A 23760-nucleotide genomic window follows, 5' to 3' on the forward strand; every position below is an offset into this window, starting at 1 on the left:
GTTACCCCCTTAGGTTTATTTTTGAAGTAAACCCCAGTCTTTACATCATTCTATCCATAAACATTTTACTATTTAAGTCAAGTGGTAAAGATCATAACAAAATCAAATTCTAATATCACACAAAAGTTAATTTGTTAATAGGAATTAATTTGCAAGTATTTCCTTACAGTTTGTTAAAAAAAAAAAAACAAGATCTAGTTGTAATTAGTTCATCTGATTTTTATATCTCCTTTACTAGAAGATTTGCCCTTTATTTCCCATACCCTGTAATAGATTTATTGAAGGGTTAATCAAGGTCATTTTATGCCCATCTTAATAGGTTCCAGAATCATGCATATAGTTTCAAAGACCCACCTCAACCCAGGCCCAACCAATATAGACAGGATTCTGGAGCCGCTGGGTCTTGTGGGTGGCTATTATCTAGATTTGCCAGGGTGTAGCTACGTTAAAGGCAAACCTTCGTGGCAGTCTTGATTTCTTGGTTCCATCTTTATACATATAAAGATGCTCAGACCTGTCGTGGGTGTTTGTAACTATTAAAACCTGTCTCTTCTTAACCGGTCTCTTCTTGCCTGGGATGGGCCACATCCTCTCAAACTAAGCACCCCCTCTCTTTAGTATCTTTGCTTTTGACGACTTTTATTTCCTTTCTAGTTAATAGAATGGATATTTTCTGTATTTGATCCAGTATTTTAAAGTGTTTTCTTAGGAGTTTTCATGTAATTTAGTCGTTTGAACCTCTTGATGCTTTTAAAATATTTTTTTGAATCAACTTTTAAATTTCAGATTTTTCTGAGTCACAGTTTTCTATAAAGGAATATAGTACTTATTTCTTTTAACTTACTGCATTTTTGGAAGTAAATGACCTGATATATACAGAGTCAGGTCACTTTTTTTGAGTAGGGGACTTACCTGAGCATGGCTTAGATAAGAAATAAGTAGGGCTGGAGTTTAGACAAAGGCATTGCTCTACCCCTGGCAGAAGGAAAGAAAAGGACACTGGGTGTTTAGCCCAGTTTATAGCCGTCACCTACGTTGTTGCTTCAAGATCCTGTTGTATTTTTCTGTCTTTCGAGGATGTAATTGCAAAATTTCTCAGTAGTTCCTATGAAGTGTGAACCTTCACTCAAACACACAAATCTGTGTTAGGCTGAGAGAGGTACCATGAGGAGGGGCTTCAGCTATAACTCAGACAGACCCAGAGCCCATTGGCTTAGAGTGATGACTCACTTCAAATGGTTTTCAGACAAGGCTTTGAAACGTCCATGTCTGGGTTAGTGAGTCCTCGCTCGATTCTCCAGCATCGAATCCCAGGTTTTAGCAGAAATCTCGCTTTGGCAGAAGCATCCAAGGAAACTCAGAGTTTCCATAGGATTTAGGGAACTCCCACTCCCCGATCCAGTCAGTTTGCACATTTCATCTCATCTTCCTCAGCTCTGTAGGAATCCCTGTGTACCACATACAGAAGGCAAGTCATCCATCTCCGGCACAGCAGTGTGCTGGGAACAGGGCAGTGACTTGCCGAGAGCACATCTCCCTTCCCACTCAAAAGCTTGTGTAACAGATCTGGCTAAGCACATCGGTGCACATTTCAGAGCCTCATTGGTGGAAAAAACAATACTAAAGAAAAAAGAAACAGTTGTGCTTATTGAAAGTGTCAAGTCATGGTGAAGCCCAGCCCTCTGAGTAGGACAGAGGGTCCATGGCTGGAAGTGGCTGGGGCAGCACTGGTTTTAAAGGTTCTTTTGAGACTCTATATTTATTTCCAGACAATCAGAGCTTTGATAGCAGCAGAGTAGGTGACCCCTTTTTACTGTCACTGCCGTGAGCAATACTGCCTTAAGAATCACTCAGTTTAAAAAATAAATCTCAAAATTGTTTTTCTCACGATTTATTTTGTAAAGAGATACATATCTGACAAATCTGTGGGTGGGGCCAGAAATTGCTATATTATTAATCTTGGTTTAATGTCAATGTCTTTGGACACTGATTTGTGAAAAGTGTGTGCAGTTATCGTAATTTAGCCATGTGCCTGTCACATAGATACTCTTAAGGCAAAAGGACAAGGACTAAGGACAGAATGGGAGAGAGAGGGTCAAATGGATGCCACTCAAGCTGTCCTGGCTGTCCTTCCAGAAGTCTTTTCTCTCTAGACCCTGAGAGGGCACACTTAAGCAGTAGGATTATTTACCATTTGCACTGGCCTTCAAACAGAAGCATTTTGACCTGTCTCTAATATTTGCTTCTTTTAAATGTAATAAAATATCTGGTGTGGTGATGCACACTTGTTCCTAGTGCTTGGGAGGGATAGGCAGGAGGGTCAAGAGTTCAAGGCTACCCTCCACTACATATCGAGCTTTTTGCCAACCTGCACTTCATGAAACCCTGTCAACTTTACAAACTAAATAGTAAAGCATTCCCTCTGCTCCCCTGGAAGATATGGACACACAAAGCTAAAGGCCGGAGGCCAAAACTCAGACTTTCACGAGCAGTGGGAGATTTCTCTGCTAGGCCTTCCCATGGACAGCATCTGCTCCAAGGAAAATGTGTTTTTTTTTTTTTTTTTTTTTTTTTTTTTTTTTTTTTTTAAATTAGGAAAGATAAGAAATAAGATGGGTGTCAGTCTAGAACTGCAGGTTCTGGAGGCAGATGACAGGGTGTGGCCTGCCCTCCTGTCCTGTCCCATGTCAATGAGACACATCTTAGCAACTGTTCCTGGCTGGACGATTCTTTCACTATATAGCTTTATGTGTGATAGAAGTCACTATTCTGAGCCTGATTTATGAAACTGAGACACCCCCCCCCCCCCTTTTTTTTTTCAGGATTATAGTTAAAGCCCTGAGTTTAATGGGCATGCCTGATTCTTCCTGTCTCTTCCTGTTTGGTTCAACCTTGATCCCTCAGGCTGGGGTTCTCTCTGTTCCCTGTCACTTCTTTTTCTTTCTTTTTTTTTTTTTTCTTTCTTTATTCCTTTTTTTTTTTTTTTTTTTGTTTTTTTTTTTTTTTGTTTTTTGTTTTTCGAGACAGGGTTTCTCTGTGTAGCCCTGGCTGTCCTGGAACTCACTCTGTAGACCAGGTTGGCCTCAAACTCAGAAATCCACCTGCCTCTGCCTCCCAAGTGTTGGGATTAAAGGCATGCACCACCACCGCCCGGCTCCCTGTTACTTCTGTCCCCTACTAAAAATGTCTTGTACACTAGGTTTGGCTGAAACTATTGTGTTCCCAAAACCCAGTAATGATAATTTTGGATCTGGCCAGAAACTACTTTTTTCATTGAAGAGTTGTTTGTTTGTTTGTCTTTTGACATTTATTCATGCTCGCCTCTATAAAATTATCACGGGGTAATCAGAAGTATACACAGCACACTGTGGTCACTGAGATCAGCATCTCCTGGGCATGTGGTAATAAACAAGCCTGTAGCCGAAATAGAACAAAGCAGAAGAAGAAGTTTTCTATCTCTTTAACTGTTAGTTCAACAGCTAGATGTTTGCTAACTGTTCCTGCCACCGTTATGGACAAGTGCCTCCTGCAGAAGGCCAGGTCAAGACATGAATGGATTCATTTGTGCTTGATGCTACTTATCAGCTGCCTTGGGTGCGTTGGGTGTTATGCTATGATCTTTCCTAAGCTCCCCCTTCAGCAGCGTTGGAAGCAGGCCTCCCTGATGCCCTAGACATGATAGAACTGCAAGATCCAGTGCTAAGTCTTCATCTTCAGCTGGGTGGCCCATCTTACCATGGAACCATGGGCGGTTACATTCCATCCTGTGCCCTTGGTCCATGCACGTCACATATGAAGCTGTGAGGTCTTGGGTATCGTGCAGTGGATCTTTGCTGTTGAAGAAGGGGAGCTAGCACGGCCCACATAAGAAGCAACTCAATTGGCGTATGTGTGCACACGTGCCTGTGCAAGCTCTAATGTTGGGCTTCTTGAAAATTACCAGTTCTTTCGTTTTTCAGGCAAAATTAACATTCAAATATGTATTACCTTTTTTATGTCACTTCCTCCTGTTTGATGAGGAGAATGTTGAGGTCTTTGTTGTCTGTAGTTCTCAGAAACTGCTGCATCATGGGCCGGCCCCTTTATTCACTTAAGGACACCTCAGGGCCATCGAGATAGAGGTTTGGGTCTTGACTTCTCACTGTGGAGTTGCAAGACTCTGAGCATCCACGGTACATGGTAGGTGGCGTCACAGAGAACACTTGTTAAACAGTGAGACTGTGTCTAGGATGTGGCAGGGTACTTTCATTTATTTGCATACATTCTTCTTTTTCAGCTCAGATTTCAGAGTATGTTACTGAGAGAGACAGAGGTCACATGAGATGGGAAACAAAGAAGTACCTGCCGTGTTACTTCACAGTCTTTGAAACAGTTTGTCTACGTTAGCAAGTGTTACTTTTTCCACTGAGTTCTAGATGGGCGAGTAGTGCTTCACAGTGCCGCAGCCATTCAAGGGAGGAGCAGGAACTGGCAGGCCCCTCAGATCTCTGTGCCACTGGCTGCCAGGATTCCTCCAGGGAGACCCTGTGGCCCTTATGGTGGCAGGAACAGTGATGTGCTCTGACAGTGGATTGGTGATGCAGATCTTCAGGCTTCTCCTTGAGTTTTCTGTTCCATGTCTATAAAGCAAAACTACTAACAGTGACCTCCCAGGATGCTTGTGAATGTGAAACAGAAGCCAGATGTGGTGCACACTTGAGAACCCACCACTTAGGAGGCAGAGGCAGGAGGATCGGGAGTTCAAGGTCATGTTCAGCTGCAGAGTGAGTTAGAGGCCAACCTGGAATATGTGAAACTCTCTGGAAAGCAACAATAAAACAAAACAAAATAATTTGCACAGTTTGCTTACTGAGGTACCTAGCATTGAAAATTGTTGGTTCTAGGCCCATTGTTAAATCATCCAGGCATGGGCTTTTCCTACATAAATATTAAGAGCATGCCCAGTGACCACTTACACAGGTGCTAATTAAGACATAGTACTGGTAACCAACAGTGTCCACTTTGAGCCTGGCTATCCTGGCAGTACATTTGGGACCTTTTAATGGACTTTAAACTTGATCTCTGACAGCCATAGTAATGACGGCATTAGTAATTGCCAGCTAATGATATATCAACGATCAATAATGGCCTCTGGCTATATAGAAGGATTACCCCAGGTGCCTTCTTCACATTCCTATCAGTCATCAGATCAGCCGTCACAACAAAGCATTATCAGTTCCTTTTGCAGATAGACGAACTGAGAACACTGAGAATCAGTTAAAGCCAGGCATGGTAGTGCATGTTTGCAGCCCTGGTACTCAGGAGGAAAAGACAGGAAGGCCAGAGTTCAAAGCCAGTCCTAGCTACATAGTGACATCCAAGCCAGCCTGGGTTTCATGAGATTCTGTCTCAGGTGGGGATTGTACTCCATGAGCAAAGAGATGGAATCAAAATCCAAGCTCTTTTCCCACCATGCATCACTGTAACCACATGTACAGTTTCAACTAAATCAAGCAGTCAGTTCTCACTTGTTGAAGGAACCCTGGCTCAGGGTTTCGTGATTTTGGATGTTATTTTTCCCTTTTTGTGTGTACTCATTAAGAAATATGAAGGACGTCTTTCTGTGCCTTGTTATTTTTGCATCTGCCTAAATCTGTAATGAAAAGTGAGGCTATGATAACAGATGCAGACGCTGTCCGTCACAATCCCACTGTGCTTACATTCTAGTCCATTAACCCCAACAGCCTTATCATTAACAGATATACATACGTAAAAAGATAGAGCTGTTTCAGTGACTATAACATTATGAAATGGACAAAGGCTCTTGATGATAACTAGAAGGGAGCATGGTATTGGCTGCTTACATCACAAGGGGGATGTGGGTTATCCCGTTCTTCAGTGTTTCCACATTGTACACAACCCACCAATTATCCACTGAGCAGACGTACAGGCTACCACATCAACTGTCATTATAGTATGGCGCTTATATTCAGATAATTCTATTTTATTTACTAACAACATACTGGAGTATTGACACTAATAATTTTGTTATACTATATTGTTACAAGTGTTGTATTCTGTGATTAATATGATGACATGCTTCGATATATATGTATATATGTATGTATATATGTGTGTGTGTGTGTTTTCCATGCATAGGTAGATAGATAAATAAATAGATGATAGATAGGTAGATAGATGGATAGATAAATAAATGATAGATAAATAAGTAGGTAGATAGATGGTAGTTAGATAAGTAGCTAGCTGGCTAGATGATAGAAGATAGATAGATAGATAGATAGATAGATAGATAGATAGATACTGTCTGGTGTTAAGCATCTAATGGGGTCCTAGATAAAGGTAGAGGAGAGTGTATCTTGATTTCTCTTTGGCTCTCTCCTGTGTCCTTCTGTACTGAGTCTCTGTGCTGATTGCAGAGACTTTAAGCAGCTAATAGAGCTTGATTTGCCAAATGTAGTAATAAACCAAGCTCACTGGGAGAACAGATGCTCCCATCAAAGTAGAGGCAGAAGATGTGGTGGGAGTGGGTATGGGAGCTAAGTCTGGCTGTCTCACGAAGGCTGCGGGTGGGACTGCAGCCTCAGTCAGTACTCTGGAATCTGCCATGAGAGAATTTACTGCATGGGAGTGACTGAATGTGGCTAACAGCCCTGAGCCATTGATGGACTTTGCTGCCATACCCCTGAAGACATGGTCCAATTTTGGAAAGGAATTTTTGGCTTTGCTTGTGTGGGTGATAACCGTCTCATGTATCAGGCACACATGCTAATAATTCAGAGATACTCTCAGAGCCTTCTAGAATGTGGAGGCTGCAAGCTCTGGCCTAAGGTTGTGTTGAAGTAGCGATGAAGACAGAGGGGGCTCTGCCTCTGATTTTTAAGGATTCTTACATTATGAAGCACTAACTTGTCTTGTGGCGCCAACACTTTTATTGTGTATACATTAGGAATATTAAAAATTCATCCTGCAATAAATGTACGCCTAACCTTTTGCATTCCGAAGTCTCAGAGGACGAAGGGAAGAAATATATGTAAAGATTTCCACACTGAGCTGAACACACTGTAAGTGACCATCGATAACACATCTGTTTTCACTCCTCATAAGAAATGGCTCTATACCATGTCACACCATCCTGATAGATTCCACACAGACACTCAGGGACTGTGTTTATGCTTAGGCTTGTACTTCTCAGGACATGGGCCCAGGACTAGCAGCAGCAGCCTTGGGGTTTGTTAGGGATACAGATTCCGGGTTTCAACCCTAGACCGATCGAATCTTAAATCGTGAAGATGGGACCAACCTGTAAGGTGATTCTGAACCTTCTCAGCCTTGTCTCATGAGGAAGGGGCAAGGAGAATGGAGTAGAGAAGACCCTCCAGCCATGTTGACATGTCCCCTGTGATCCTGAAACCTCTTGATCCAATAAGCAATGTTAATAGCTCTTTTGCTGTTTCTTATTATTTATTCTTCTGGCACAGTATATGCTAACAACTCTCTCGAGTAGGACCACATCACACTGACAGACTACAGTGCATTTATCAGTTGTTGAAAATGACTCCGAGTGGTTTACCTTAAGTCATTGGATGCGGGTGAGCATCGGTAGATATTTTCTTCAAGAAAACAAAGTGAATAGCAGTGCCTCTGCTTCTGTGGGTGGTCCATTGACTTCATGACCATAGACAGAGGTTAAGTTTCTCTTGTTACAATATTGATGAGATGAAAGCACTTTGTATCCAATACTTACAGAAATAGAGTCACGTTTCCAGTTTACAAGGGATCAATGGGGCTGAGGAGGGAAGAGGAATAATGAACAGTATTTGGCAGGAGTAGGTTGTGTCCCTCAATAACCCTCGGTAGAAACTCTGTCAACAACAACAAGAAGGAAACAAATGAGTAGAGGTAGTGAGAATGTCACAAAGCCAGACAATAAATACACATCGAGATAAATAAATGACAATAATTCACATTTTTGCAGACTATTTGGGGTAGCACCTTCTTACTGTGGCAAACATTTATACAAACATCTCACTGAATTGGTCCTCTCTCCTGCTCAGAATTCCTTACCAGGCACCTCTGAAGTCCATCAGGTCAAATAAGCAAAGCCACTTTGTAGCAAGACCCAGGACCCCTCCTTCTGGAAACAGACTTGACACTCATTGACTGTTCCAACCCTGCTCACAAGAGGCAGTGCAGACCCAACCCTGCACAGACAAAACAGTCTTTCTATAGATACATATGTCTAGAAATAGGTTAAATGATTCCCCTCGCTCCTTTCCATTTAAAAGAACACTTCAAGATTTTCTTATCAATACAGTGTGTGATCTGATCCCTCCACGTGTTCAGTGACATAGGCACTGGTGCTTCTTGGCACTGACGTTCAGGCCCTGTGTCTTCCTGGGCTTTGTGCAGTGTGATACCACCAGGCCCACCTGGACCTTTGTCTGGTCCATCAAGTAACTTCTTAAACACCTCCCACTAATGTCCATCATGTTCTGTGGGCTTCCTCTGACAGATGTGATGTTAGACCTGGCCCTATTCCAGGAGATTCGTGTATTAGCATGCCCTTCTCTTCCTTGCCTGAAAGCTAGATCACCCTGTCTTCTGGGCATGCCCACATCCTGCCAGCTCTGGAAGTAGGCCCTTCCTTCAGTCTGGCACGAGAACACTTTTTTTTTTTATTTCTTTTCTGATGGCCATAAAGCTTTCAGCTTAAGGTATTTAATAAATATGATTTTTCTAGAACATCCTTGTACACACTACCAATAAAGAGAAAAAAATTGTTAGTTATGAAAGGCTCTGGGTAAGAACCCTCAGCCTATGCAGGCTAACTTACTTACCAAGATATGCTAAGGTAGCTCAAGCCTTGTAATGATGTGACATGATGTACCAGATACTTTTTGTCCAAAGTGGGTAACTTGGGCTTTTTTTCTATTTTCACAAGGCTCTGTAGTCAGGCCAGTATTTCCTACAATCTTAACTGCTTCTTATAGGTACACGACAAAAAATATCCTCAACCATCTTCCTCTGTGGAGCTTCTCTCAGCCTGTCAGGTCAGTTCCACCAGCTGTGCACCCCACAGCGGACACGCTGATCACACCTCTGCTGTACTGCAGCCTCTCTCTGGAAGGCTGGGTCAGTCTCGGAGTGAGACTGTGGTTTTCATCTCTCAGTTCCCAGAGTCACAGAATAGTACAGCACAGACTGTAAGTTCAGTGGTTGGACAAGCAGCTAGCGGGAGCTGTTGGACGTGGGTGGGGCATGGCTATGCTACACTGTGTCTCACTGGAGGTCAGGCTTAGTGAAGTGGACACAGAGTAGCAGCTAATGAAAAGGGGCTTCCTGTTGGGGTGGAGGAACTATGATTACTTTTAAGAAGCTAGTCCACCAGCCTGGAACTGGTTTTGTTGTTGTTGTTGTTGTTTTGGTTTTTGGTGTTTCGAGACAGGGTTTCTCTGTGCAGCCCTGGCTGTCCTGGAACTCACTCTGTAGACCAGGCTGGCCTCCAACTCAGAAATCCACCTGCCTCTGCCTCCCAAGTGCTGGGACTAAAGGCGTGGGCCACCACTGCCTGGCTAGCCTCAAACTTTTGAATGTTCATGTCTCATAACAAGGAGAAAACACTTAGCAACTGAGATTTCAACCCAGCAGCCTCCAGGGACAAAGACAATTATTGGGGTTGGGGGGGGGGGGGGGCTGATCCTGCTGACAGAAACTGAGGAGAGAGCCCAGGCATGTGCTTCAGGATATGACAGAAGTAAGTTTAGAACATTTGTCTGGCTTGCTGCTGCTGAACAAAACAAGGTCTTTGTTCCTTTGTTTCGATTCCACAGGCCCTCTGAGTGGAGATGCAGAGTGAAGCCCTGAAGCCTTGTCAAAAGGGTGCTCCTTTGGCTTGTTTAAAAATGTATTCAAAGACTTGAAAATAGAAGCAGGGTTAGTTGGGAAGAGAAAGGGGGTGTCACTGGAGTGGGAGGGGCAGTGGGAGTAGTGAGTGAATATGATTAAGAAATACCATGTATGTGTATAAAACCGTCATGATGAGACCTGCCGTTGAATGTTAGTAATACACAGAGATAAAGTTATAATTTAAAAAGTTCTTTCAGAAAGAACCTGCTCCCTGACTTAGAAACATGGGATGCACAGCATCTGTCTTATCCATGGTCATGGTGGTGAGTACTGGACACCAGGACTTGTGTTCTGTGGTGCAGTGCTACCTCCTCAACCCTGTTTTGTTTCACATTCACATCTCTTTAGACCAGCATGTTCAGGATTCCAGTGATATGTCTCTTTAGAGATGTCATCTGAGCTGGGCGTGGTGGCCCATGCCTTTAATCCTAGCACATGAGAGGAAAAGGCAGGCAGATCTCTGTGAGTTTGAGTCTAGCCTGGTTTACAGAGCTAGTTCTAGGACAGCCAGGGCTACACAGAGAAACCCTATCTCAAACAAACAAACAAACAAACAAACAAATAAAATGTCATCTGAAACTTACAGTGATCCTCCTGCCTCAGCCTCCAGAGTGATAAAATTACAGTCACGGACCAGCACACCAAGCCTCCTAATGTATTAATCTTGTTCAGATTGGTGAAATAGTATCTCAGCATCCTCACCACGTCACCAGACATGTCTGCTTACTTTCCTGAAATGTGTCTGAGGCCATCCCACTCCCTGCTGGAGAGTCTGTGTCTGAGGCTATCCCACTCCCTGCTGGAGAGCCAAGCCACCTCTTTGTCACAGCTCTGTGCTGTATCTCCACTCTGCCTTTTCTGTTCTATGCCTTGTTACAGTTCTACTGTGGGTCTATCTGTTCTGCTAGCCTGCTCTGCATTGCCTCATCACTAGACCATGGCTGCTGCATCTGCCTTCACCAGGCTGCCTGCAGTGTGCCCCGGGCCTACAGTATGGTTCCCTGGCTTTCCTTCCATCGCTAATAACATGGGATCATAAAACACATACCTTATAGGGCTCTGTGACAATGGCCTGAAGAAAGACACAGAAAGCCCTTGGAGGAGCTCTAGCTGCTGCCAGTGCCTCTTGCTGTTATTAGGCTGTTTCAAGCTTTCTTTTTAAAGCAAACCTTCTATATTTTCCTATTAGACTTTAATTCCTTTTAGAATTCTCTGAATGGCATGTAGCCAATAATGTCCTGCCTTAGAGTAGTGTGAGAATTTATTCTGGCCTCTATTGGACATACACTAATCAAATAGATTAAATTTTGTGTATCATTGTATATGCTCTGAACTATCTTTTATATGCCCTGGAGTACAGAGGAATTTAATAAATACTGGCAAAAGCAATGGCTTTACTATTTTAAAGCCATATCCCGTTGTGCTAGAGAGACGGCTCCGTGGTTCAAGTGCCTCCTGGTCACGCACAGGACCTACCTGAGTGCAGTCCCCAACATCCAGCTCATGTTGGATGGTTTAGAGCTGCCTGCAGTTCCAGCTCTGGGGGATCTGACACCATGTCCAGGCCTCTGAGGAACTACATTCATGGACACATATCCACACATGGGCACACAAACACATTCTCAATTAAAAATAGTAAAACTGCATCTTTAGTAGAGTTGTGTCTCACAAGTTGAGAGAAACACAAATCTCGAACAAGATGAAGGGCTTGGCGGCAGAGACCGCGCCTGTGAGGGGCACCGAGCTGTGTGTTGCTGGCCTCCTGGTGCCCAGTCATGTTTGTGTCCTGTGTTCCCTGTTGCAGGTCTGCGTGGTGGCCTACCTTGGACTGTTCATGCTTTGTGTCTCATACCAAGTTGACGAGAGGACGTGTGTCCAGTTTTCTATGAAGGTAAGTTGTTTTTCATGTTTTCAGAATCACTGCGTAGAGAGGAATGTGACTGCAGACAAGAGCGGGCTTAAGGTACTACATATCTGGTGGTACCACAAACTCCATTTTCAGGTGGACAAAATGTGTTACAGGAGGGAGCTGGTCCAGACACAGAGGTAATGCTAGGCCTTTTAACTAATTTCCATGAGTTGGGTTGGCCTACAACACATGAAGTGGGACCTTTAATGCCCCCCAAACAAATATGAGCAGCCCGACAAAACACTTGGCCAGAGAACGGTGTCTCTCTGAGTGCCCTTTTCCATATCTTGGGGTATTTGGAATATTGCAATAATGAAACAGTCTGACTGCATGTCCCCTTGCAAGTGGGAGAGCCAAGACAGAAAGGGTTCACTGGATGTGTCCAGCAGGCCCTGCTTATAGTCAATGGGTAATGGCTAGGCTGTGCATGGCTTGACTGTTGTATGCCTTCCAGTCCTATGAACTTCTGTCTGTCAGGGCCAGTGCATTTGGTTGCAATACTTTTAGGCACACAGCATCACACTGTGCAAAATATCATCTCCAAGGAGAGGCCTGGAGTGTCTCCCTCAGAGGTGGGGAGAGGCTTAGCCACCCCCTCAGAGGCGGAGAGAGATTTAGCCACTCCCTCAGAGGTAGGGAGACACTTATACAGCCATTCAAGGGTAGGGAGAGACTTAGATACTCCTCAGAGGTGGGAAGCATAAGATAAACTGAACAGTCCTGGCTGATGGGTTCACTTGGCACCAGCATGAACTTCTCACCAGAATGAGAATGCACTGTGTGTTTCTCTTGTCCATCTGTAGCTGACTTTGTTCTTAACCTTTGCTTTCTAAAACCAGGAGATGTAAAGCCCAAGAGTGAGTTGATAATGTCATTTTAAAATCACAAAGATAAAAAATAGGATGTGCTTAGAGTTTGGGGATGTAGCTCGGTTGGTAGAGTGATTGCCTAGCATGGGTAAAACCCTAGATTTGCCCTCCAGCACCAAATAAATGGGGCATGGTAGCACATGACTGTGATCTCACCACTCAGGAAGTAGAAAGCAGGGAGATCAGATATTCAAAAGTTCAAGACCAGCCTCAGCTGCATAATGAGTTGGAGGCCAGCAAAATTACATCATGGGATCCTGTCTGGAGAAGGAAGATGAGGAGGAAGAAGAGAGGAGAGGAGGAGGAAGAAGAAGAAGAAAAAAGAAGAGGAGGAAGAGGAAGACAAAGACAGAAAAAGGAGGAGGAGGAGGAGGAGGAGGAGGAAGAAGTGGCAGAGGAGGAAGAGGAGGAGGAAGAGGAGGAAGAGGGGAAGAAAAAAGTTATATACTCAAAGATAGTGTATAAAAAGCAATGTGCTTACATTTTTTTAATGGATAATTGAAAGCCACCATGCAGATGCTGGGAACTGAACCTGGGTCCTCTGGAAGAACAGGAAGTGCTCTTGACCCCAGAACCACCTCTCCAGTCCTGAAAGTCACCTTTTTGATATGAGATCTTTGGGGTTTTTTTTTTGTTGTTGTCGGTTTTTTTTTTTTTTTTTTTTTTTTTTAAATAAGCAAGAAGTGAGCAGACACTAGCTTAGACTCCTTTTCGGTGAGGTTGACCAAATAACAAGGCACAGTGATGAAAAAGGAGAAAGAAAAAAGGAAAAGAAAGCCAAAACCTCGTAAGAATTAGCTTGCCAAGTCTCAGGAGATTGATCCAGAAAGTAAAACCATCCTAACCTGGATTTTTCTCCAGCCGGAGAAAGCACCTAGTCCTCCTCCCTCGATTCACTTTCAGTGAGAACCCCAGCAGGCCTCTCAACATCTGTACCTTAAATAAAAAAAATAAATAAAAAATATATAAAAAGGAGATGGGGAAAGAAAAGAAAAGCAGCCGTCAGTGCCAGCCGGGCTGCAGATCCCACTGGGAAGCTCTCATTAGTTCTATCTTTTCTTCTCTTCACCCATGACAGACACTGACAGACAGGAAACTCTTTATCTGCTCCTGAAGGTGACCTTCAGCCAGGCTGCTGCCAGCAATCCCAGACAGTCTCTGTGGCATCTTCAGTCCAAAAAGGGCTTCATCTGGGCTCCAACAGGACATAGAGGATGTCCCCGGGGCTTCCCACTGTGTTTTAGGGGGAATGAAGGGGGCCTTTAGGCGGGACTCATCATTGCATGGCTGCATTCTAGCTCCCTAACCCTGGCCCACCTGGCCTAAGCTCTTTATGAGAATTTATTGGGTACCTAGATAGACAGGGCAAGCCAGCATGCTATGGTGATGGACTCTTCTGTATTCTCTCTCTCTCTCTCTCTCTCTCTCTCTCTCTCTCTCTCTCTCTCTCTCTGTTGTTCACACACACACACACACACACACACACACACACACACACACACACACACACACACCACTCTTAGATGCCAGAGACCACCAGTACTTTCCTGCTTTCCCCCTGAACTCTGCCTCTGGGCCTGGCTGGGTAGGAGGGTAGGGACCCTCTTACCCGCCCTTCTGAGTGTTCCCCCCTTTACTGAGGGCTCTTGTGCATTTGTTGAGCCCTTGAAGGTCATGTGCCTGCAGACACCTTGCTGGCTGTGACAGCAGCAGCCAGGCCTTACTATTCTGGCCAAGGGGGAGATCATTAAATCCAAACAGAACCCTGCTCCTTCCAGAGCCACCAACTGGGAAAGCCACAGCGGGTTCCAATTACAGCAGGGCAGGAGCAAGCCTGGGGGTTACATAAACTCAGAGCTGGCCTCCAGGGATGTTCTGCAGGGACACCCACACAGGCTGCTGTCAAGGTCCCAAGGTGACTCCACATGCCTGCCTTCATTGATTGTTTATTCTTGTCATGTGGGCAAAACAAGGCGCTTGGTTGTAAGTACGGGTTTTACTGCAGGAGCCTGTTGCTGTCAGACTCAAGATCCTGAAAAGGAAGGTGCCACCAGGTGCCACCAGCAGGTCTGAGTGTCTGTGACCCGAGATAGGCAGCTTGCCTGACTGAGAGTCACTAAGTGTGAGATGTCACTTTGTTAAGGGATGAGGGTTCTTTCCTTCTGTCCTTGAGCTGCTGGGTTCTGTATAGTTAAGGAGTTAGATCACAATTGAGCGACCTCTGTGTTCGTGTTCATGTTTACACCTTTCTGCAAGCCACGTCTGTGTTGTTCCTTCCACATGGCAGAACAAACAGTCAGCAGATCCCTGCTGGAAGATTCCTGGAAATGGCACTGTCCCTCCCTTGATGGTTTAATTCACAAGTATCCAGCTAGGGTTCCTGTGCCCTTTGGAGGTGGCAAGTCTCGGTCCTTGTGATGACAACATAAAGTCAGAGTTACGGGTTTCATCCCAAATTTACAAGTGAAGAAATACTGCTTAATATGTGCAATGGATACGCTCCCCCTCCTCCCAGGGAGCACTAAGGAGTCAAGCCTTAATTTAAGTGGCCTGGCTTGCTAGCTCACGTTCTCATGGTCGTGTGCTTGTTAAATGGTCTTTGGGAAATAAATATTTGAGTCAAAATGTATCCTTTAATTTTTTAAATTATACTTTGTTATCCACTTATATATATAATTTTGTCTGTGTGCTATGATATGTGTTATAGAGGTCAGGGGACATCCTGCAGAGAGTTGGTTTTTTTCCTTCCACTATGTGGGTTCCAGGTATTGAACTCAGGTCATCAGACTTGGTGGCAGGAGCCTTTACCCATCGAGATATCTTGCCAACACTGTTTTCTTTAAAAAAGACAGACTTCTTATTGTCAGTAAATGGACATTCCCAGTGGTATTATGAATAGCTACAGTTTAAGGACATGCGTGTGCATCCAGGCGTGACTGCACTTATGTACACTCGGCAGGGTATCCCGTAGATAGGAGGGCAGTCACATGGTCTGTCTGCTGCTTGCCAAAACCCAAAGCTAAGAACGGTGTGGCAGAAGCTCAGCGTGGGGCTATTCTACTAAGAGGACGACTTCCCAGAGGGTCACAGCCACTTTAACTGGGTCTCTCCTGCTGGTAGTTGTCCCTGGACAGCACAAACTGTCTTTTCATACCAGGAATTTAAATTCAATCACCAATCTCAAATGATTTCAGAATAATCCATAATATTGTCAATATTCTAGCCCATTAGCCTTACACAGTAAGTCTATATTTTAAAGTCTAAACACCTCACCTCTACATAAAATACAGTCACTGAATGCTCAGGGGACGGGGCAGAGCAGTCCTTTTAATATCCCAAACTACATAAATCCTGTGTAAGTTTTATAATGCTGCCATTTTGCATTTATCTGATCCTTTCCCTCCAAGGAACACTAAACATGTCAAATACAAATCATTCCTGTTACGTTTCTAAGACACAAGATGTTTCAGCTAGGCATGGAGGATCATGAGTTCAAGACTGGCCTCAGCCACATGGCAGGACTGCTGCTGCTAAGGGGTAGCTTTTGTCTCAGTGGCAGCATGAATCTTGCCCTGCCGACTGTAGACAGTAGTGCCAAAGCCCGTGGAACTGGCCTTCATCTGGACCTCATGCAGGTGGACCAGTGAGAGGTCTGTGAGCCCAGTCACAAGCGCAGCTCTCGTGCTATACAGTGGATCTTACTGTGGCTGTGTCAGTGAGAACCTACAATTTTTCTGCTCACAGTGTTCCAGACATAAGTAAACTAAAACAGAGACGTTTATGGAGAGTCTGCAATCCCTTGCCAGCAGTTAGGATTTAACCAGGCATGACCAGCCCCAGAGCTAACATGTAGGCCGAGCTGTCTACCTTTTCAGCCGTGGTGTTTTGTTTTCTTCCCAGAGGCCTCTTGCTCAGGGGTCTTGACTATCATGGCTGTAGTGCCGTAGCTGCCAAATCAGGCACGTTCTGTTTTTATATTAACCCTTATTCTTAGTTGATCTATTTGTAATAATTTTGACCAACATGGAATTTTCATTATAGAATCCTGGTTTTTGCTTTCATATCTTGTTTTTATCCCGTGACTGGCATTTAAAGATAAGTGTGGGGTGCCCTGTGGGAGAGAAGGCTTATTTGGAATTTGTTTATGTTACTTGCTAAATCTAGACATAAATAGTCCACAGACAAGCTAACTGGTCATTGCAATCCATGGGGAAGGCCAGCTCTGCATGACAAAAGGGTTAAGGACTGTTTCCCAATAAGTAACTCAAGCTGTCATGGTGGCACACACCTATGATCCCAGCACTTGATGACTGGAGGAGGTGGATTGGGAATTCATGCCATAGAGATAGTTTGGGGTCAGTCTGGGATACATGAGACCCTGTTGCAAAAGTCAGTGATTTAACTAATCAGTGTGAAGTAATATCCATGCCTTGGGTGTTAGGTTTTGAGGAGAAAATGGCCCTTGAGTGGGAGAACTCAGTCAAACAGTGTTCACCAGTTTGCTTTGTAGTTGGCCAGTCCTCTAGTAACAGGAAGCATTTCTTTTCTCTTGCAGGTGTTCTACTTCCTGCTAAGCGCCCTGGGCCTGATGGTCTGCATGCTGGCCGTGGCGTTTGCCGCCCACCACTATTCCCTGCTTGCGCAGTTTACCTGCGAGACCTCCCTTGATTCTTGTCAGTGCAAGCTGCCTTCCTCCGAGCCGCTCAGCAGGGCCTTTGTTTACAGGGATGTGACTGACTGTACCAGCATTACTGGCACTTTCAAACTGTTCTTAATCATCCAGATGGTTCTAAACCTGGTTTGTGGCCTCGTGTGCTTGCTGGCTTGCTTTGTGATGTGGAAACACAGGTACCAGGTCTTTTATGTGGGTGTTGGGCTGCGCTCCCTGATGGCTTCTGATGGCCAACAACAAAAGGCCTGACAGGTTGGCTCAGAGGGAGACAAGCTCAGAAACAGCACGCCTACCAACTAGCCAAGATGAAAACCACAATTTTTTAAAGGCAAACTTTTGACAACAAATACTTTTTCATTCTCTAAATGTGTATTTTTAGATTTTTTTTCAGAAAACAAAACAACTTTTTTTTTGGATCTCTATTGTACTTTTTAAAAACGTCTTGTGAGGACAGGGGTGGAGAGACCGCTCACAAGTGAAGAAGACTTAGTGCTTTTGCAGAGAACTAGAGTTCGAATTCAGTTCTGGAGCCCATGTTGGGTGGCTCACAATTACCTGTATCTCCAGCTCCCGGGACATTGGGTGCTAAGCGCGCGCACGCGCACACACACACACACACACACACAAGCACACACGCGTAATTTAGAAAAAACAACTTATTTTTAAAGTTTTAATGAGAAACGAGATTCGAATTGACTTGGTGAACACCGAAAGAAAAAGAAAAACAGACAAGGAATGGATGACCTAGAGCCGGTGCTATGCTTTGGTGCTTATCCCCACCGCTCGTACATCCTGCCCTCCTCCGACTTCCGGTTAGTCCAGTGCGATGTGTGAAGTGGCATCACAGGCCACTCCCTAGACTCTAAATTCTTCTAGCTCTCTCTACCACCTGCCATTATTGCAGTGGTGTCTTTAAAAAGGTCTAAAGAAAGACGGATCTCAGTTGAGTGCTTTTTATTTTTCACAGTGGAGATGTCTTCAGGGTATGAAATGGCTTTTTTAAAAAAACTAGTATAACAGGAAGACTGAGTGGCTCTGAACACCTGGACTGGGGTGCAGCCTTCCGGTTGCCTTAGCTCGGATCCACGAGTGGGCTGCAGCCTCCGTGAGGTCTGATTCACCATAATTGAAAGGTGGTGCTGTTGCATTCTTAATGATGTAGAAAGTTTAAAAATAATTATATTATGCCTCTAGTCTGTCATCTAAAACAAATCATTAAGACTAATTTCCAGCTAATTGTTCATTATAATTATGCTCAGGGTTCTGTTTAATGAGCTCTGGCTGTTCTTAGGCAGCACCGTTGGTGTTAGGAAAAATTACAGCCACAAGGGAAGATATCTGAAGATCCACTTTCCTGGAAACCAACCACTGCAAAAAAAGATCTTGTAAAAAAAACCATTAAACACTCAGGTTTAAAAACCTCTCAGAGAAAAAAAACACAAGAGGATTTGTCATAGGAAATTCTTATATTAGTAGCACATTCGTGATATGTTGAAAAGTATCTCCCTTGACCACCAAGTACCTTTGATGGGGAGTGGGTATTACCAGTGAGTCCTGTCATATACATGGACTTCCTGTGAAATCCTAGTAATGATGGCTTTTACAGTTGACCTATAGACAGAATGTCTCAAAGTCCTTGTTTGGGCGATAGGTCCACAGGGTACTTAGTTTCAGTTTAGACTTAAGACACGATACTTGGTTAAGACAGGTTTTGCTATGTAATTGGTTAAAATTCCACCAGAGGAATGGGGTGGTGGTGGCACATGCCTTTAATCCCAGCACTTGGCAGGTGTATTTCTGTGACTTCAAGGCCAGCCTGATCTACAAAGAAAGTTCTAGGACAGCCAGAGTAGACAGAGTAACCCTGCTTTGAAAAAAACAAAACCAAACAAAAACAAGAAAAAAGGACCAATTTCAGACAAAATTGCATGAACACAACACTAAGCTTCCTGGTATTAACCTGGGAAACCTTTAGTGTTTCTTAAGAATAACCAGCTCTGGGCTGTGGCGATAGCCCAGTTAGCAAAGTCCTTGCCATCCCAGTAAGAATTTAATCCCATGTAAAAGGGCCAGGCAAAGTGGCATGTGCTCCTGGCATTGCAGAGGCATAGACAGGAGATTCCTGGGGCTTCCTCACCAGCCATCTTAATTGTACCAGTTAACTCCAGTCCTTGATGAGAGAGTTTGTCTCAAGGAAAAAAAAAATAACTCAGAGTAGATAGCTGACCTCTGGCCTTCACATGTATGCGCACGCACAGTTGAGACTAACCAATTTCACACTGATTTGTGATAGTTTTCTATAAAAACAGGAACATGGTAGAGAATCCAGGATGTCACGGGATGTCCTTTCAAAGTGAGGCTGTTTTCATGTCTGTCCCTGTTCACCCAGCTGTGCTGGAAGCACGCACAGACTGTCTTTATCCAACAAACTCAACAGGTTTTTGTTTTTTTTTTAATGAGAAAAATTAAGACTCCCCACGCAGTTAAGTTGCTATGCTTTACAAACAACTCACAGGGGCGCATTTTAAAGGGTAGAGTAATTTTAGCCTGCGGGGTTTCTTACTTTCTAACACAACCAAGAGTTGCGATGGTTTCAGCTTATAATATCGTGTCTGCATAGAATGGGGATTTTACTGTTATGATCAAATTATTCTTAACTCTCCAAAGAGGGGGAAACACTGCAAGTGAACAGAAGGCACACGGCCAGATGACGGGACCCTTAGCTTACTATGTGCTGGTTTGTGTAAGGACTGTGTTGTATGAGTAACAAATGGCTTTGGGCTGGATTTGAAGTATTTTGACGTTATGTTTTGCAAATATTGAAGCTTCAGTAAGGGCAACAGAGAAGGAGCAGGCACACGGCTTCTCACTTAGCAAAATGTTACACTTCAAATCTGTCGCAGAGCCAAGACGGTGACTGTGCCTTCCAAACCGTAGAACAGTGAGGTTTGCACAGCCCCCCTCCCATGCCTCCTTCAGGAGAATTAAATGAATTAAGACTTTTCAAAGAGGAGAAACAGCCAGGGTTTGGCAGTACTTGGAATAGGAATGCCTGGGTGTACAGACTGTAACGGAGCCCGCTCACCGGGTCTGTGCCTTTACGTGACTGTCATCTGTGGGTTCGTGCTCCATCCAAATTGGTGTGGGCAGTACCTTGGAGCCATGCCTGGACCGTAGCTACTCCAAAGGCCTAGAAACTGTAGTTAAGTAGCAGGTCTCACATCCCCCTCTTTGGATTGAGAGCTCAGATAGTCTCTTCTGAGTGGAAGGAACGCCTTCCAGTGTGTTCCCACAGTGAAATTTCACTCAATATGTTTTTCATCCATGTCCAAGACATGAGGATTTCCTGATAGTCGTTCACCGACTTCTGTGTGCATTATATCTGGGGCATATTTATGAAACTGTGGTAGAGCCTTGACGAAGTTCAGCCTATCTGATGGCCACTGAAGTGAATGCATGCCTTCTGATTTTCTTGTCTGAAATGAGCACTGCCCCTTTCAGAACTATGGGTCTGTGTATGGTGCTGCGATTTCCTCTCCTGGCCTTAATCAAATCAAGAGTAGAAGATGGAGTGTCTCTATACATTTGAGGTGGTTATTTTTAAAGGGTGTGTGTTTCCTTTATTAATAAACTTTTCATAATCCACAAAGACACGGTGTTGAGTATGTTTTAAATTGACCAAGTGGTGCATATGAACCTATATATGTGAAAGTCTCTCTGGTTTGAGTTTGCTTCAGAAACACAGCTTAGAAACCTCAGGTCATTATGTTAAGTGAAATGAGGCAGGTTCAGCAAAACCAGTATTGCATGTTTTCTCATGTATGTGGAGACTGGAACTGTGTGTGTGTGTCTGTGTGTGTGTGTCTGTGTGTGTGTGTGTGTGTCTGTGTGTGTGTGTGTGTAGCTCCTTAAACTTCAAAGAGGACTATAAGGGAGGAGGGAGCGATCTCAGTGAGGAGGGTGAGGGGAAGGGGGGAATGAACATGGCGACTGGAAAGGGAAGAGAGACTTATGGGGAAAGGCAAGAGGACCAGGAGAAGGCTAACAGGGGATGGGGGAAGGCAGAGATGGGATCAGTATGAATTAGAACAAAATATGTATGTTTTAATGATCATAAACACCTTTTATGCTAGCTTTAAAAAATGTGATTTAGAAAAAATTTAAAGAATGAAAAGAAAAAAACTGGCTTGGGAAAAGACAAGAAGCAGCACCACACAGTAATACTGATTTAGTTCAGGCAGTCTGTACTTCACGCTTTACATTGGGGTAGAGGTCAAGATTGTAATTGGTCCCCGGGTAGGATGTGAGCTGGAGGGAACCGTTGAGGGGCACCTGGGAGGCTGATTCCCAATTTCTATCCATCAATGTCAAATAAAGCTGACTGGCCCTGAGAATGGGATACTCACTCATAAATATTCCACATTTATATATGTATGCACATATGGAAGTCTTCTCCTTAGATCTGGATGCAAAGGCCTCCTCTTACCAACTCGGAAGCCTTGTAAGACTCTGTTATATTATGCATGCAAATCTTATTGATTAGTTAGGAAAGCATCTGAAATGCAGAGAGCAAGAGGTAAGTAAGCCTGCACATGCCAAGCTGGATTTCATTCCTGCTGTTAAGGCCCCGGGGTTAGAGGTCTGACCACCATTTTTCGCTGTGATGGTGGACAGCCATTTTGTTTTTCATTTCTGCATAGCTAGTTTTTAGTTTCTTACCTAAGAAACTTCAGTACATGCTTTCTTCCTTCTGTGTTGACACAGCCTATGATACTTTTCAATGGCGTGGCTCCAGTTCCCTGCATCTAGCTACAGGGGTAACTTCCATATGAGCTGGTCATTGTGAAATATGGTTATGTGGTGCCATAGAGTTAAGTGTAAGCAAAACTTGAACTGTCATCTGGAGAGGGCAGTTCTGGTCTAGCTCATTCAGGTCTTTCCAGCAGAATTTATACAAGTGTGCTGTGATCTCTTAAAAATGTCTGGGGACTTAAAAGCTGCTGTTTTTATTGGGGGAAGTTCATTAGAAGGATTCTTAACCCAAGGGATTGCAACATACAGTCACATGACTGTTGGGGAAAGTAGAGGCGATGTCGTCACTTCAAGATTTCAGGGACCCCAAGCTTCGGTGCGACCATCCATCCTCTGTGATGGGTTAGCAGGCCTAGAGTCTCATCTGTGCAATGCAGGCTGGTCCTTAATACGGAAACAGGAGACTGAAGAACAAGAGGCAAGAGGTTCCGTGGACTCTGGATGTAAAATCATGGGACTACTGCTCTCTGGGTGAGATGTCTCCATACTCAGTTTAACTTCCTTCCAGACTTTTCTCCCCAGAAATAGTCACAGTGTTGTCTTTGCCTGGTCAGGCATGGTTCTTGACAAGAGGCTGACTCAAGGACTGAGCGCTGGGATCAGAGATGACTCTTTTCTCAGGAATCTACCAGTTGTCTCCTCCACCTTCCTAGACGTGAGTCTCCCAGGTCACTGGTGTCCAGAGAGGACCGGAAGTCGGTAAAGCAGCCAGGCGAACTGTCAGACTCAGAAAAGCAAGATGGGAAAGTGAGTGACTGAAGTTATTTTAAGTTCTTCCAGTCAGGGTAGAATTTATATACTCTTACAAAAGGGGCTGTGTCTCCCCAGACAGCCTCTTCCTGGGCCTTTCATCTTTAGGGAATGTTTAGATTGCAGCAAAATGACAAAAAGATGGAAAATAATTCTCCAGGGAGAAAAGGCTTTCTTCATTTAAATACAGGAGAGCTTAGGATTTCAAACACTGAGTTTGACCAGAAAAAAAAAAAAAAACATGTAGGGGCGTGACATCTTGGGCATATTTGGGGGCTGGATGAGGGAACCACAGAGAAACCTGTGTTCCGTCTGGCCTGGCGTGGAATCGAGCAAAACCAGAGTCCCTGGAACCAACCCTCCACCCACCACACAGTGTCAAAAGTTGCTCCATATAACTCTGGGGAAAATGAACCAAAGTGGTTATTTCTACTTGAGGATTGATTCTCTCTTCTCTGTGGGGCTTTCTGTAGTCTTCTAGAGATTTTGTGCATATCACACCCACACGCACACACACATGCACATCCCCACACAGACACAGAGCAGACCTGCTTCGCCTTTCTCTGATAAGGTATTATGAACTGAAATATTAGTGGCTAACATGGAGCTCCCCTGAATACAGCTTACACATTAATAGTTATGAGGGTTTTTTTTTTCTCCTAAAGACCAACAAAGTTTTCAGATCTAGAGAAATGAATCGTGGATGCCAGAAAGTGGAGACCTGGCCAGCTGCTTTAAACCCAACTATGTAGGTAGCCACCTACTCTGTCTGGCCAGGGTTTTGACAGAGCTCCAGAGCTGGTGGGACACGGAGACTATTTCCCATCAGCTATGGCTGTGCT

The 23760-nt window shown here is 44.2% G+C and overlaps 1 protein-coding gene across 4 annotated transcripts in view; it reads left to right on the top strand.

Annotated features, from left to right (window-relative positions):
• Sspn (sarcospan) overlaps positions 1-21005 on the top strand; it is a 32263-nt gene extending 11258 nt beyond the window's left edge. For all 4 annotated transcript variants that reach the window (XM_076940848.1, XM_034512039.2, XM_076940849.1 and 1 more), the window contains 2 exons: positions 11711-11797; positions 17240-21005. In XM_076940848.1, the coding sequence (XP_076796963.1) occupies positions 11711-11797; positions 17240-17605 (453 nt within the window). In that variant the 3' untranslated portion in view covers positions 17606-21005. The remainder of the gene's footprint in view (positions 1-11710; positions 11798-17239) is intronic.
• Positions 21006-23760: the final 2755 nt, after the last annotated feature.

The sequence above is a fragment of the Arvicanthis niloticus genome, chromosome 9 (assembly GCF_011762505.2).
Source record: "Arvicanthis niloticus isolate mArvNil1 chromosome 9, mArvNil1.pat.X, whole genome shotgun sequence".
In the NCBI taxonomy this organism is placed as follows: Eukaryota; Metazoa; Chordata; class Mammalia; order Rodentia; family Muridae; genus Arvicanthis; species Arvicanthis niloticus.